A 14,531-nucleotide genomic window follows, 5' to 3' on the forward strand; every position below is an offset into this window, starting at 1 on the left:
TTGAGAGGGAGATAAGTCAATGACGGTGGCCCACTCATTGGTGGAAAGAGAAGCAAAGAGGGAGAGACAATGGCAAGGGGAGGAAGCCTTTTTCTCTTCTACCACTAGATTAGCATACTTAATAGTGAATCTTCCTCTAGACAGGTTAGGTGAAGGCCATATCCCTACTACTTTAATTGGAGAGAGTGTAAAATGGGAGGATGACCCCTTACATCCTATTATCACTTCACCAAAAGTGCATTTACGAGCCCCCTACCCTCCTAGATAAGGGAATCCCCTATGAGAAGAACTTTCTATGAGCTAGGACTATCCACCCGCCTATATAGTCCCATCCCAAGTCAACATTTAAAGAAGTATCAACATGAAGTAATTGAAAAAAAGCATACACAAACAAGTGATTGTAGGGCACCGAGAGTCCCTGCTCTGGGCACTATTCACAAGTTCTCTGAGAAGTGGTCGAACAATGTGGAGGCCCATAGGTGGTGCAAGCGAAGGTGCCCAAATGCCATTGCGAACGTTTGTCAGGAGAATTAAAAGAACTAGATAATGGCTTATATACCCATGAAAAGTATTTGCAAGAGATTACGAAATACAATGTTGATGTTGTTGTTTTGGAACTTGTCTCCTTGCCTAATTCCTCCTCCTTTGGATAGAGTACCCAAAAAGCTAGGTAGAATTACCAATATCCACCTCAAATTGTCCAATAAACAAAATCCCAAAATCTAAACATAGCATGTGTCAACCTAGTTAGGCCTTGTTTGAGAAGGGCCCGTGAGAAGATGCTCTAATACAAGGCAAAGATTTTGTAGAGCACCATGGATTGTTCATGAGATCATGGGAGATTCCAAGCCATAAACAAGTGACATGGTAGGTGAGTGTAGGACACAGGTTGCGAGATGGGGCGAATGGGTCCAGCGGGAGTCGTCGAAAGCTGCAGGTTCTGAAGGCTTCCAAGACTCATGGGGGATGATTCGTCCTCGGAAATCCAAATTCCAGTGTAAAGTTGACCTTATAGTTTACTTGGAGGAGGGAGCAGAGGGGGCAAATTTTATGCAATGGCCTCCCCTGTCGCGCTGAGGCCATAGCAGCCCTCCTTCTACCTCTCACAACAGCTTCGATGGCTAAGAGCTCTGCCCCTCTTGTAACTCGCAGCCATCGAAACCCCTTCCCGCAGCGGCACATGTGCTCCTCGCAGAGCCTTGATTGCAGTAGAAGGGGCCCTTACCCTTCTCCACGGGAATTGAGGGCGCATTCTTCTACATCTCTGTAAAATGCGCCATCAAAACTTGAAGCTCGATCATTCCTATTTAGGGTTTTTCCTGCTGCCCTGCTTTGGGGATCGTAATCAGCACCTCTCTCTCTCTCGCGCTGTATATCTCTCTCCTTGCAAGCTCTTTTACGTGAGAGATTCCTACAATGACCAGGCCCGCAGTTGGTATGCTTTTGTTTTTTCTCTTTTTGCTCTTTTTCTTGGCAGTTTTCTGTTGGTTTCTGACAAAGTGGCCTTACTGTATACAGCGGGAGCTCAGTGCGATGGTTTTGTGTCGTGCACCTGGGTAGTGTTGTGAGCTTGTAAGTGAAGCTCTATTAAGGCGTTCTTTCTTTCCTTCGTATTTTACCATTCCAGTTTTGTAAGTGAAAGTTAAATGAGATATGAATGTTAGCTTACTCCTTCAACTGAATGAAGGTCTTCTCACTCATTTGATAGGATGAAATTTTTGGGGAATTCTTGTGTTATGGCTAGTACGCACCTGAAGAACGAGGGCTGATCTTAATGCTATTGTTCACCTTGCCCTTACTTGCAGTGCTCAATACAACAATTCTGAAAGAGAGTGTTGCACTCTATGGTGTTATGATGCTGTACTGTAAGCCAATGCAGTGCAGCGTTCAATACTGACCTGTTTTGTGTGTACGTAGTTTTAAATGGGCATAGATTCAAAGTATCTCATTGCATTGCTTCAGTTGTGGGACCTGCCAGCATGTTTGGTTGATTGGCTAGTCACCAGGAATAGAAAAAGCTGCGGTACCCTGCTTGACCAAGATTTGCCTTATGATATAGCTTTGTGCCAGTAAATTCATGTATTTCACGTGAAAATTTATGCTTGTAAAGGTTTAAAGACTGGTCACTCCTCTTTTGTGGCTGACATGGCATGCGGGGTACTGCATACACAAGTAACATCTCAGTGCTCATCAAGAGGATTTTTGACATTCTGTGTATGCTATAGAGACAAAATTTTCATGTGCTTGCAGTATTAGGTGCAGGCTATATATATTTTTGATTCTCAACTCCATTTTGCAGTGTTGCATGGTTAATAAAATTTGGTTGTTGCAGCCTCAACCATTACTTTCTTTTATGTGTCAAATGTAGGAATAGACGTCTGTATAGATGGTATCATGGGCAACAGAAAAGCTTCAGGGGGATTTTCAAATTTGAGCCAGTCTGAAGATTGAGGTTTTACGTCTGAAAGGTAGATATCAAGTACTTCCACTACATATCATGGAATATGCATTCTGCCCTGTCCATGGCAGACCTGTGTTCATGATTCTCAACAGTCCCAAATTGCAAATTGGTGGAACCTCTAAGTCTAGTCTGACCACACATAGAAATATGTCTACTTAGCCTTGGGCTTGGACTTGTTTGAGAGATGATTGGTTCGATGAGGGTGCATCAGGTTCTATCACATTCTCTCCCACTAGCATTGTGCTTGCACCTAAACGTATGGATGCGGAGAAGTGCCCTAACACAGAAAACTCAAATACGATTGTATGATAAAGCACAAGTTGATAATGGAACACAGTTAGGGTTAGGGTAGTTCAGAGACAATTAACACAGAGAATAATGGAATGGATGAATCTGAATAAATACAATGCTCATGCAGCAATCTCACTATGCAGTGAAGGAATACTAACCCTTGAACTCGCCTATTTTGAGGACTAGGGCAGAGAGTATGAGTTGGAGAGTGTGTCATGCTTTGACGGACAAGAAGCGCAGCAATGCAGCCTCTGAAGGTGCCTAGCAGCAGCAAATGCAGCTGTGGGCAGTTGGATCAGTGTCAGATGGGTAGAGGAGATCCGAGAGACAAAATCTGCATAGACAACAGCAGAAAGTGTTTGACAATGTAGGTGACAACAGTAGGAGTTGAAACGCGGCCGTTAGGTGGTCAAAAAGTGACACGATGCAGCTGCACAGTCAAAACGCAGCCTAGGAAGAAGTTGCCAGCAGTAGACGATGCCTCTTGTGCAGCAAACACAGACTCTAGGTTGATGTTAGGTAGTAAATGTAGCCTTTCAGGGTAGGTGGACAGTTGGCGACAATTGGAAGAGGAGAAAATAGTAGGAAGAAGGTTGCAAATAGGTTCCAAATGATGGTAGAGAGTGTAGGGTAGCTTTGACTGAGATGTCCTCTGCAAACGGGGTGTTAGTATTAGCAAAGCTCTAGCACCTATAACCTGCAAAAACGAGATTGACTGCATGAGAGGGCAGCTTGTAGGTTTCATGGTAGAAAATCGATTAGACTTACCAGCCTTCTTGTGCCTCAATAACTCCTTATATATGGTGGCCAATTCCATGGCCCGATCCAAGGAAATAGGTCTCTAGGTTTCCACATCTATTGAAATAGTAGTTTGCAAGTGATATAGAAACTTAGAAATGATATGATCATCAAAGAGGGAGGAAGGGTAAGGGTAGAAATTTGTCAAAGTGAACAAAGGAGGTACCAATCTCATCTTTTTCTTCCAATGCCTATTATTGTCTTTGTTGCAACTTGTTGATGAATGTTTAGGTGCATTTTAAACTAAGTGCTTGTAGTGTTATCTTCACATAAAATTTTCAAAGAAGGGTTGCTCCTTCCATTTAGCCTTTGCTTTGTTCTAAAAATCAAGTATCTTGAATTCCTTGTTTGCCACATAGATGCTAGACACTGTTCACCTTCTTGATAAACACCAAGTCCTCGATGTGATCCAAGACCCTTGATCCATAAATCTTTTCATATTAGCAACCTTGTGATAGAATATTAACTTTGCAAACACATTAACTAATATCAATATGTGAGTGAATGTGATCCGAGACCTTTGCTCCATAAATCTTTTCATATTAGCAACCTCCTGATAGAATATTAACTTTGCAAACACATTTTTTTAACATTGCTGAGAAGACTTACAAGTGGGGATACAAAAGATAAATGCCTAGGTGCCCACAATATGGTTAGTATTTTCGATGTCCAAGTGCATTTAAACTACTAACACAGCTGTGTAAACTCTAATTAGAGCACATGTTGGTATTTGTTGATAATCAAGTATGTTTGGTAGATCAAACAAAATCCTACAAACCTAAATATAACAGCCATTAACCAGTTATAATTTTTCCCTTGAATCCACTGGACATGTTTCTCTAATTTAGGCTAGCTTTGGCATGATGCATATACCCTTAGATGCTCTCACCAATGGGAGGCACTTTGTGTGACAAAACTATTCTAGTTGCACTCTAACAGGTGCATACATGCATAACCACGATGTCCTCAATCTGTATAGTGATTGTATAAGCATACGTCATGATGTCCTTAGTCTTTGCCCCATTATCCACTAAAAAATTGGGGACTTCCATGCAACCAAATTGACAAAAAATCACTTTTTTCGTGACAAAGTGATTGCAAAACCTTCCAAATGAAGAGAATAGTGTCAAGAAAACAGAAAACCAATATAGGACCGATCCATTTGGTTATAAATCATCAAAGAAGAAAGAACACATCAAAGATGTGTCGGTGCTGCTAAATGCATCCCGAAGTGGTTACATTGCTGTCCAACTGCAACATAGCTGCTATACATGGAGACTCGTTGTCCTTCTTGTCCTTGTCTTCCTTTTTTTGCTTTTGCCTCCCCTTCTTTTGGGCAGCTCATCTTGTAAGAGCCTAATATTTTTGCAAATTTGTACCCTTTAGTTGTTCCTCTTGGTCCAAGACCACAAGAATGAGCTTCTCCCACTTAAGGGTCTGCATTGAAGCAATCAAGATGGAGCAGAATGCACTAAATCTAGTGTGCAACTACTACAAGAAAGTAATTGCCGTGTCCCTGGAGGTGATGGCCTTGCCTACATTTTGAATGTGCATTTGTAGTTATCAAAGCTTGTTCACTTACTCATGCATGGAAGCAGATTGACTTGGCTTCAAAGTCCGTATTTGCATCTCCAAAGAAACGCGAGTGTTGCAAATGCACGCGCGCGCGCGTACACACACACACACACACACACACACACACACACAGAGCACTGAATACTGCATGGTATGAATGCTGAATACTGAATATAGATATGTATAACAGGCGGTTAGAGTATGACCAGCCGGAGCTCTCTCACATGCCGAAAACTGAAGTGAATTTGACCCCTACGCAAGCCAGCCGTAAATAGACTGAGAAAATGAATAAAATACATCAGGTTGGTCAGTCAAAACTGGCCGATTGCATCAAACATTAAAATAATAATAAGAAAATGTAGTGATTAGTTGCCTTGCACATGGCATAGCTTGTGTTTTCAGTCCAGCTTGCATATCTTGCTTGGAATTGTACCCAATCTATTGGTAATTGCGTGAATTGTTGTGGAAGCCACTCTAGAACATAATGCGACTACATAAACTGCCCTAAATTGCCTTGTAGATGCCCGTGCCACTGGCAGGGAATTTGGTGGAGAAACAATCTTCTCCTCTATAGATGGAGCCTCAAGACACGTAGGCTCCATAGGAACTGGCTTAGGTGCCCAATTGTCACCTAGATCTCCAAGAATAGGGTGCTTCTTACCCCTCTGTAGCTAGAAAGGCCATGAACCGCATGTCTTGGCTTGTGTAGGCATCCCACGAGATGGGATCATAAATCTTGTATGTGCGTGATTGAGAGCTGTGGCCAAAAAAGCACATGTCTCTTGGAAGCCGGCTCAAACCAATTCCTTTACTTGTTTGGAATGTGAACATAAGCACTACATGCAAACACCTTGAAATAGGAAACATCTGTCTTTAGTTCAAAATATGCCTCAAAAGGAGTCATACCAACAATAAAAAATATGGGTGACCAATTTAGGATATGAATTGCTGTGGCTATTGCTTCGGCCCAAAGACATTGAGGTGCCTGCTGATGCTTTGTCATAGTTCTAGCGATCTTGATCACATTCTTGTTCTTTTGCTCCAAATTGCATTCTCTTGAGGAGCATTAGTGTTAGCAAGCTCTTGATGAATCCCTTGATTCACATAGAATTGAGCTAATTCATTGGAGATAAACTCTCCACCCTTGTTGGATCTCACTATTTTAAGCTTCTTGTTTGAATGGCTTTTTGAAGATATGCCAAGTGTGAGAAAGCTTCAAATTTTAATGCCAGAAAATACGCCCGTGCCATCTTGTTGTAATCATCCACAATCAACATAAAGTAAAGACTCCCCTTTAGGGACTTTGTCTATATCAGGCCACACAAATATGTAGAAACAAGCTCTAAGGGCTCCTTTGCTTATCTTGAAAACTTGTTGGGAATCACATCTCTATGTTGTTTACCATGGATGCAAGATACACATGGTGGATGGCTCACCCTAATATCTAGCAATCCATGCACAAGCTGGTCATGAGCAACCTTCCTAAGGTAGTCATAATTGAGGTGGCTCTATTGAGCATGCCATAGCTCGGACTGAGACTGGAAAGTGAGAAGAGAAGTAAGGGTTGGAGAACTCTGCATCTTACAGACACCATTCTCCTTGTGCCCTTGGCAAAGAATCTGTCTCATCTTTCTAGCTAGAATTGGAAAGAAATCCTTGTCAAACTCAATTGTAAGGCTAAGGCTATGGATCTCACTCACGGAAAGGAGATGATAGCCCAAGCTTGGAATATAAAGAATCTTCGAAGTGTGAGCAGTGCCGTTCCCATTTGGGATCAATTGCATATCACTCTTGCCTTGTATAGGATTTGAAGAACCATTACCAATCAGAACGTGCCCATGCATGGGATGCATATGGGCAATGCCATCTGGAGAAGGGGCCATTTGCCGGGAAGTGCCATTGTCCACAATGGGCACTCGAGTTTGTGGGGCCATCAATAGTGCATCACATGGAACTTGAGAAGAAGGCTCAATGAACTCCAAATGTAAAAATGCTGTTGATGGAGTAGCCATTGCTCTTGAGTCCTTTGTGTCAGAGTGCAGCGGTGCGGAAGCTTAGGACTGAGAGAGAGAGAACGCAGAGAGAGAAGGGAGAGAAAGAGACAGTGGACAATGAAGATCTGCTGTATAAAGAATGCTGAATACAAAGATATACACGGGCGTAGTGCGCTGGACTGCGTGTCTCCACCTCGACGATGCGACCTGCTGTCCACCTCGAAGTCTGCTGCAGTCTGCACTGTCTGCTGTTTGAAATCTGTGAACAGAGACAGAAAACTGCGCGGCACCGGTCTGTAATCTGCAACAGAGAAGAGTGTACAGACTGCTGGAAATGTCGACTATAAATAGTCGAAAACTGCCATGAACTGGGGCGCCAGAAATAGGGCGCAGCCTGGAATAAGTCGGCTGCATTAAATGCAGCCGACTGGGCTGCAGACAGTCGGACTGCCACGTGGCAGTCCGACTGACTGTGCAGCTGCCCTCCAAAACAGGCTATGATCTCTAACACTTTGTAGTCTTCTTCTCCTCTTTCTTGGTGTCCTTATCCTTGTCGGGATAGTTGCCCTTCTAGTGGTAAGTGGACTCCTTGTCCTTCTTGTTCTTGTCTTTCTTCTTATGCTCTTGGTTCCCCTTCTTTTGAGAAGCTTGACGTGTAAGAGCCTTACATTTTTGAGAATGTGCGCTCTTTAGTTGGTCCTCTTGGTCGTCCAAGATCATAGGAACTAGCTCCTCCCACTTAAGGGTATCCATCCGCCTTGAAGGAATCAAGGCAGAGTTGAATGCATTGAATCTAGGGGGCACTTGTAACAACAAAGTAATCACCATGTCCTTGGAGGTGATTGCCTTGCTTGTATTCTGAACATGTATCTGTGATTGGCAAAGCTTGTTCACATGCTTTTGCATGGAATTGGACTTGCTTGGACTCAAAGTCTACATTTGCACCTCCAAAGAAACTCTCTTCATGACAATCATCCTGTTATAGAGCTGATCCAATTCGAGAATCGAGTCATATCTCTCGAGCATTGGTAAGATGCTCAATGTGGGCTATCATGGCCGGAGTACATGAAAGAAATAAGAAAGAATGGATGTGGGCAATAAACTTGTCTTAGTGTGCATGTGCTTTCGCCAGTTCTGCTTTATTTGAAGGAGAAAGTTTGGAAAGATCCTGGGCCAATGGACGATCAATGGCCTCTCTCATGAGCTCCGTGAGATTACAAGACTCCAACCATCTAGTTTTTGATCTTGTGGAAGAGCTGGTAACACCGGGACCTTGCGGTCCACAATTGCTTGGAACTCCACATCGATTTCTGAAGATATATACGTGGACATCCAGGGGTGTAACAGATTTGGAGGAATATAGTGCATTTAACAAATCATCTACAATGTAAATAGTAATGCAGATGTCTGTACACTAAGGTTATGCATTTTGATAGCATGTGTGGGGCTATTCTTTCTAAGGGTCCAGATCAGGAATTCCTCAGAATTCAGCTGCATCCTTTAGGGTAATTACATTTGTTTTTCAAAACATTTTTTGGGGACTGACAAAGTGATGTCTAAACAAAATTTCTCTGCTCCAAATCTGAAGTATGACAGTGTTTGTACCAGATGGCTATACTAATTTATGGAAGCCTAGAGTGTGGCTGTCAGAATGAGCTGACAGTGTGTTTTAGTAAACTGATCAGTGACAAGCATAGGCTAACTCTCACTGGTCTGGTGGCCTTCTCCAGCCTGTTTACTGGTAGTCAGTCCTTTTCCAGGCCGTTACTTATTCCGTTCTCTGTTTGTTGGTTAAAAAGACTTAATACATTTCTTGGTGGCCGTATGGACAAGTGTGTGCTGATTGGTTATTTCAGTGCTGAGTCTGGAAACTTTGATGTACTTTGTAAGGGTTGAATGAAGCTATGCAAAGTATATGAAGCTGATTGTTAACATCGCGGGGTGGTGTAGATCAAAGCTGCTGGATATTTAGCCCACCATGTTACATTGCGGGGTGGTGTAGATCAAAGCTACTGGATATTTAGCCCACCATGTTACGGCCAAAACAATTCACTCCCTTTTACAATGGTGCAAGAGCATGGTTAGCAGCAGGGACATTTAAGGGAACTTCTCTTGATGATGGCCATGGATCAGAAGCTACAGACTATGACAATGTAGAGAATCAAAGAAAAACCTTGCTGAGGAGATCATCATTATTGGTCTCAGAAGGAAGCCAGGGCAGTAATTTACTTGAGGGAAAGACTCAATCATCCAAGAGAGCAAAATCTTACAGCGGAAAGCCCAATGGGTCACTGGCTACTGATTCGAATCTCAAGTCTCACTCCATTCATGCTACTTTTGTTGATGGATTGGTACAAGTTTCTTCGCCATCTGAAAAGACCCCCTTACCATTCCTTGCTACCTCCAAAAAGGCAGCTAATACAGGTGAATCCTGTGGAGGCCTCAAAGGTTCTTTAAGAATCCTGCCAACTCCAGTGCGAGAGAAGCTGCAGACTGAGCTATCTAAGGAAGACAAGCATGCTGAGAATGAACCAGCTCTTGCTAATTCTGCAGAAAATTTGGGGTTTGCAGCTGCTAGTAAACTCTCGGAGTCTCAAAACAGTTTGGGTTGGGGGAAGAAGGGGGATGGAGCCCTTTTCAAGGTGAGAGGCAGTTCATCATGCAGTCAGGATGTATCAAGACAGAAAGCGAGATCAGATTCTTTCAAGAAGGCCTATGCCTCTACTCCCTTGTCAGAAAGGGATGCTCCAGGAACTAGATATGGCCATACTTTGGGGGGTAGAACAGGTAGTAAGTCCGGGAATGCTCACAAGGTTGACAGAAAGTTTTCAACTTGTGCACGCCAAATGGGAAACAAAACAGAATTTTTGAGCCCATTAAGTGATGAACTGAACAGGATGAAAATAGGTGCCCAAACACAAGCATCACAAATGAAAGATAACCATGAAAGAAGGGCATCTACTGGGGCCAAATACAAGGCGGAGCCCCTGGATAAGCAAGGATGTATGCTAGCTTCCCAGTTGGAACCAGGTCAGGATGGGCTCATTTTGCCAAGGCTTACCGACAGCTTCACTGGAACTAATAATTGGCAAGTGAAGTCTGAGTGTCCTTTGTCCATCCAAGCTCCTTCAAAGTATGTGGATACAGGGAAGCTAGTCCTTGAGTCAAATCGAAAGTTCAGTAGTACTGTTGGAAGGCAAGGTAAGGCCAACCAGCGAGCATCTCGCAATGATTTAAGAGATTTAGTGGAACCTATCTGTAATATTTTAAGACAGTTAAGATGGGGTTCAGATACTGAAACTGCATTGTCTAAAATTGATAGGAAGCTTAGCCCTTATCTGATAAATGAGGTACTTAAGAAGCAGCAAGATGTGGGTTTGGCATTGGCATTCTTTAATTGGGCAAAGAGACAGGAAGGTTTTAGACATGACGTTCATACATACACAACAATGGTAGGAATATTAGGACGTGCCAGAAGGTTTGATGCTGTTAGTTGTCTGCTAGAGGACATGGTAAAAGATGGTTGTGAACCCAGTGTTGTTACATTCAATAGGCTCATTCATTGTCATGGTAGGGCAAACCAAATGGGTGAGGCTCTCCAGATTTTCGAACATATGCATAAAATTGGATGCAATCCTGATAGAGTCACTTACTGCACTCTTATTGATTTGCATGCAAAAGCTGGTTTTCTTGATGTTGCTATGGACATGTACCAGCAGATGCAAAAGGCTGGCTTACAGCCTGACACATTTACTTACAGTGTGATCATCAACTGTCTTGGCAAAGCTGGTGAGCTGTCAGCTGCTCAAAAAGTTTTCAATGAGATGATTAGTAGAGGCTGCATCCCGAATTTAGTCACTTATAACATTTTGATTGATTTGCATGCCAAGTCTGGCAAATATGACATGGCACTGAAGCTGTATAATGATATGCAAGAAACAGGTTATCGACCTGATCAGGTTACTTACAGTATTGTGATGGAGGCTCTGGGACACGTTGGGCATCCTGAAGAGGCCGAATTGGTGTTCTCAACAATGTTAGAATCAGGCTGGGATCCTGATGAAACTGTGTATGGTCTTCTGGTGGATATGTGGGGTAAGGCAGGGAATCTGAAAAAATCATGTGAATGGTACAATAAAATGTTAGAGTCAAGGGTTCGACCCAGTCTTCCCACCTGCAATTCTTTGCTTGGTGCTTTCCTCAGGGAAAATCTCTATGATTCAGCGAAGTGGGTGCTTCATGATATGCAAAATCAGGGCCTCAGTCCTTCACTTCAAACCTATACACTACTTCTCAGCTGCTATACTATGTCAAAAAGGCAGGCAGACTGTGAAACAATTTGGGGTATCATGGCCAGCTTGAGCCATCCAGCACATGTATTTCTGTGTTCTTTACTTTCTGCAGGTGGAACTCATACAAGAGAGAGTACTTCATGCTTTTTTGATACAATATGCTATGAGGATCAGGAAAGTAAGAGAAGCTTCACAGATGCAATGGTGGATTTTCTGCACAAGCTTAACATGAAAGTTGATGCTGCTGTTGTTTGGGAGGTTGCTACTGACAGACAGATCTATCCCAAGGCTGTGACTAAGAAAGCACCAAAGTATTGGGCTATAAACCTACATACTATGTCCATGGGCACAGCTATTGTAGCATTGTCTCGAACATTGTCTAATCTAAAGGAACATATGCTAACAACTGGTATTGTCCCAGAGAGAATAGACATAATCACAGGTTGGGGACGCCGCAGCAGAGTCACAGGATCCTCACTTGTCAAACAGGCTGTGGAAGAAGTACTTCAGGCTGTAAGCTCTCCATTTCGGGTGGAGAATGGAAATCTTGGTTGCTTTGTTGGCATTGGAAGGCCACTTGCAGATTGGCTTTATGAGTCAGACATGGAACAGATGCATCTTATCTGAATGTCTGTGTGTTGAGGGGTGCGTTTTTTTGGACTTCTTTGGAAGTGCCTGAAATGGGAGTAGTACATTTCAGAGGAGGCTTGACATTGTATCGTTTTTCTTGTATAGGAGTTTTGTAACATTTCTAGGTAAACAGTGACATGTTGTGTTATAAGCTGGTGGTGAGGCTTTTTATATCAAACTATGAGGTGATGTATTCTCCTAAAAGATCAAACATGTCTGGACTTGATGCCATGGGGAACTATAAACATGTTTCTAATCTTCTGGAGTCATAATTGGCAGATTTTATGTTCTCTTCCCTGCTTATTGTGGCTTCTGGAGGATGAATTCCTAGATTTCCGGAGGTGCCAACTGATTATGGCTCCTGAAACCAGTGGCAGATATTTGGAGCAGGCTGCAACATTATAGTCAGCTATAGGAGCAGTGTTCCTTTGGAATTATTTGGAAGTGCCTGAAAAGGGAGTAGTACACTTCAGAGATGGCTTGTCATTGTATAGTGGATTTTGTAATATATTCTCTTCCTGATTATTATGGCTTCCAAAGGAATTCCTGGATTTCCAGAGGTGTGGGGAGCAGACACTTGGAGTGGTATTGTACTACGTCTTGTGAATTTTAATGCCTTCTGTCTTATTTAGGACTCAGTAAGTTTTCATGTTTCAGGAAGCCTCAGTATTCCAATAAAATGTCTGCTGCCATATTCAGAACTTGAAAATTGCATGCATTGAAACCTGAAATTAGCTTTTCACAACTGTATAGATTCCTTGAGCTAGAAACCAAATTTTAGGTGGTTACAGTTTTCCAGTAATATGTATACATGGGAACTTTCTCTTGCATTGTAGTTGTTGAAGCCAGCGCCTTCAGGGTTTGCTCTCTTTGCATGTGTATGTTGGAGGCTACACATCCCTTAGGTTTACTTAAGAAAAACTTGGCTGTGCAGTGTGAACTGTGAACTATGCGCCACTGCTCTTGTATTTATGATGTCACTTCTTGTTGTATAGCGTAAAGCTAGCATAGGAAGCATTGTGTGGTGCTCAGTCCCCTCCCAAAAGGTGCTGGCTACTAATAATACTGCTATTAGGCTTGACATTGATTAGTAAACCAAGCTTTCCTCCAACACTTGTAATCTCCTCACGACTTTCTTCTATACAAGCCTTTAAGGTTTTTGAGATGAGTGGATTTCCCTTGAACAACGCCCCCAAAGGCCCTGCCACATTATTTGAGGCCAGCTTTGGGAACTATGCTTTGTCTACTTCTTCACATATTGTGCATGATTCTCTTGGGTGTGGCAGTACTTTTTATATGGTCCTACTTGTTCTTGCTGCTAAGGGATTTGTGACAGTTATTCAAGAGACTCAGCTCTTAAAGGGATGGGCTTATTTTTGATCTAAAGGGTGTTGGGTATGTGCTTTGACAGTGTGGCTAGTGCTAAAGGAGCTCCTCTCCTATAGAATGCACCTTTATTTGTAGGGGTAATGAAAATTGCCTTAAGGGTTTGGTTAGGGTAGTCATCTAGGTGCTTTGCATGCTATAGGGTGTGGGCAGGGTAGTCATCTATGTGCTTTGCAAGTTGTAGCATTGTGGCCATATTTCTGGAAATTGGCACAAGCCCTCATATTCGTATGTTTTAGGCATTTTGAAGACAAATGGTTCCTGCTGCAATGGACACATTCAAAGTCGGGCCTCTATGTGGGCCTAAGGTATGCCTTATATTTGTTTGAAAAGTTGACAGTGCTACTTCAGGGTCGCTACTTCTTGTGAACGCTAAACTCTGCTCCTGTCACTTTGGGATGATATGCTTCATTGATCTCTACTTCATTCTCTATGAAGATGAAGATAATATACCTTGATAACTTCTTCAAAGACTATACAACTTTTCTCTATCTAGCATGGATTACTACCCATGGTCCATTTAATCAATCCTCTTTGTTCTCGTTTGATAAGAGGCCTTTGAAATTGGGTTGTCAATAAGTTGCTTGTTTGTAGGTTTCAACTGGTTTGGAATATTCATGACATAGTCTCAAGTTGATTCATCCTTCTACTACTTAGCATTCATGAGCTTGGCTGTGAGGTTTTCCCATGTAGAAGGCCTCAACAAGCATTAAATGAAGTCCATTAACATAGTGAACCTCCTTTTATGAATGGAGTCTATGCTATTTTCTCTTTCTAATCTAAGTATGTGCCAAAAGTTTGCATATACTTGTTCTTGGCCATGATGTTATTAGCTAAACAAACCTACTTGATTTGTTTAATGAAATTTAGCCCAAATCATAGCCTACTCTACATTCTTATACTTGGATCTTGTTGGGATGCTTTGCTACTCTCTAAAAGTGGACTTAACTCTTGTTGTATTGGGCTAGTTTATTGCTAATCTTTCACTAGCTTCAATTGTCCAATCATTGTAGTTGTCTTTATAGGTATGTATTGGAATCTTCAAAATATTTGGTGCTTTGTCATTGTTTATTAATGTCCTCACAGTTTCTATCCTATCCCAAG

General features: G+C 42.3%; 1 protein-coding gene across 2 annotated transcripts; it reads left to right on the forward strand.

Moving 5' to 3' along the window:
• The first annotated feature begins 832 nt into the window (after positions 1-832).
• Positions 833-12,668, forward strand: LOC148038690 (pentatricopeptide repeat-containing protein At1g18900-like). Of its 2 annotated transcripts, XM_087674354.1 has the most exons (4): positions 833-1,435; positions 1,519-1,572; positions 2,369-2,468; positions 9,070-12,668. In XM_087674354.1, exon 4 carries the CDS (start codon positions 9,150-9,152, stop codon positions 12,036-12,038), a length of 2,889 nt encoding a protein of 962 aa, XP_087530480.1. In that variant the 5' UTR covers positions 833-1,435; positions 1,519-1,572; positions 2,369-2,468; positions 9,070-9,149; the 3' UTR covers positions 12,039-12,668. The 2 variants fall into 2 exon arrangements, with proteins under 2 accessions (XP_087530480.1, XP_087530476.1); XM_087674350.1 differs by lacking the exon at positions 2,369-2,468.
• Positions 12,669-14,531: the final 1,863 nt, after the last annotated feature.

Source organism: Lygodium microphyllum, chromosome 3, assembly GCF_053477565.2.
Source record: "Lygodium microphyllum isolate KBCC chromosome 3, Lygodium_microphyllum_v1.1.10, whole genome shotgun sequence".
NCBI classification, from domain to species: domain Eukaryota; kingdom Viridiplantae; phylum Streptophyta; class Polypodiopsida; order Schizaeales; family Lygodiaceae; genus Lygodium; species Lygodium microphyllum.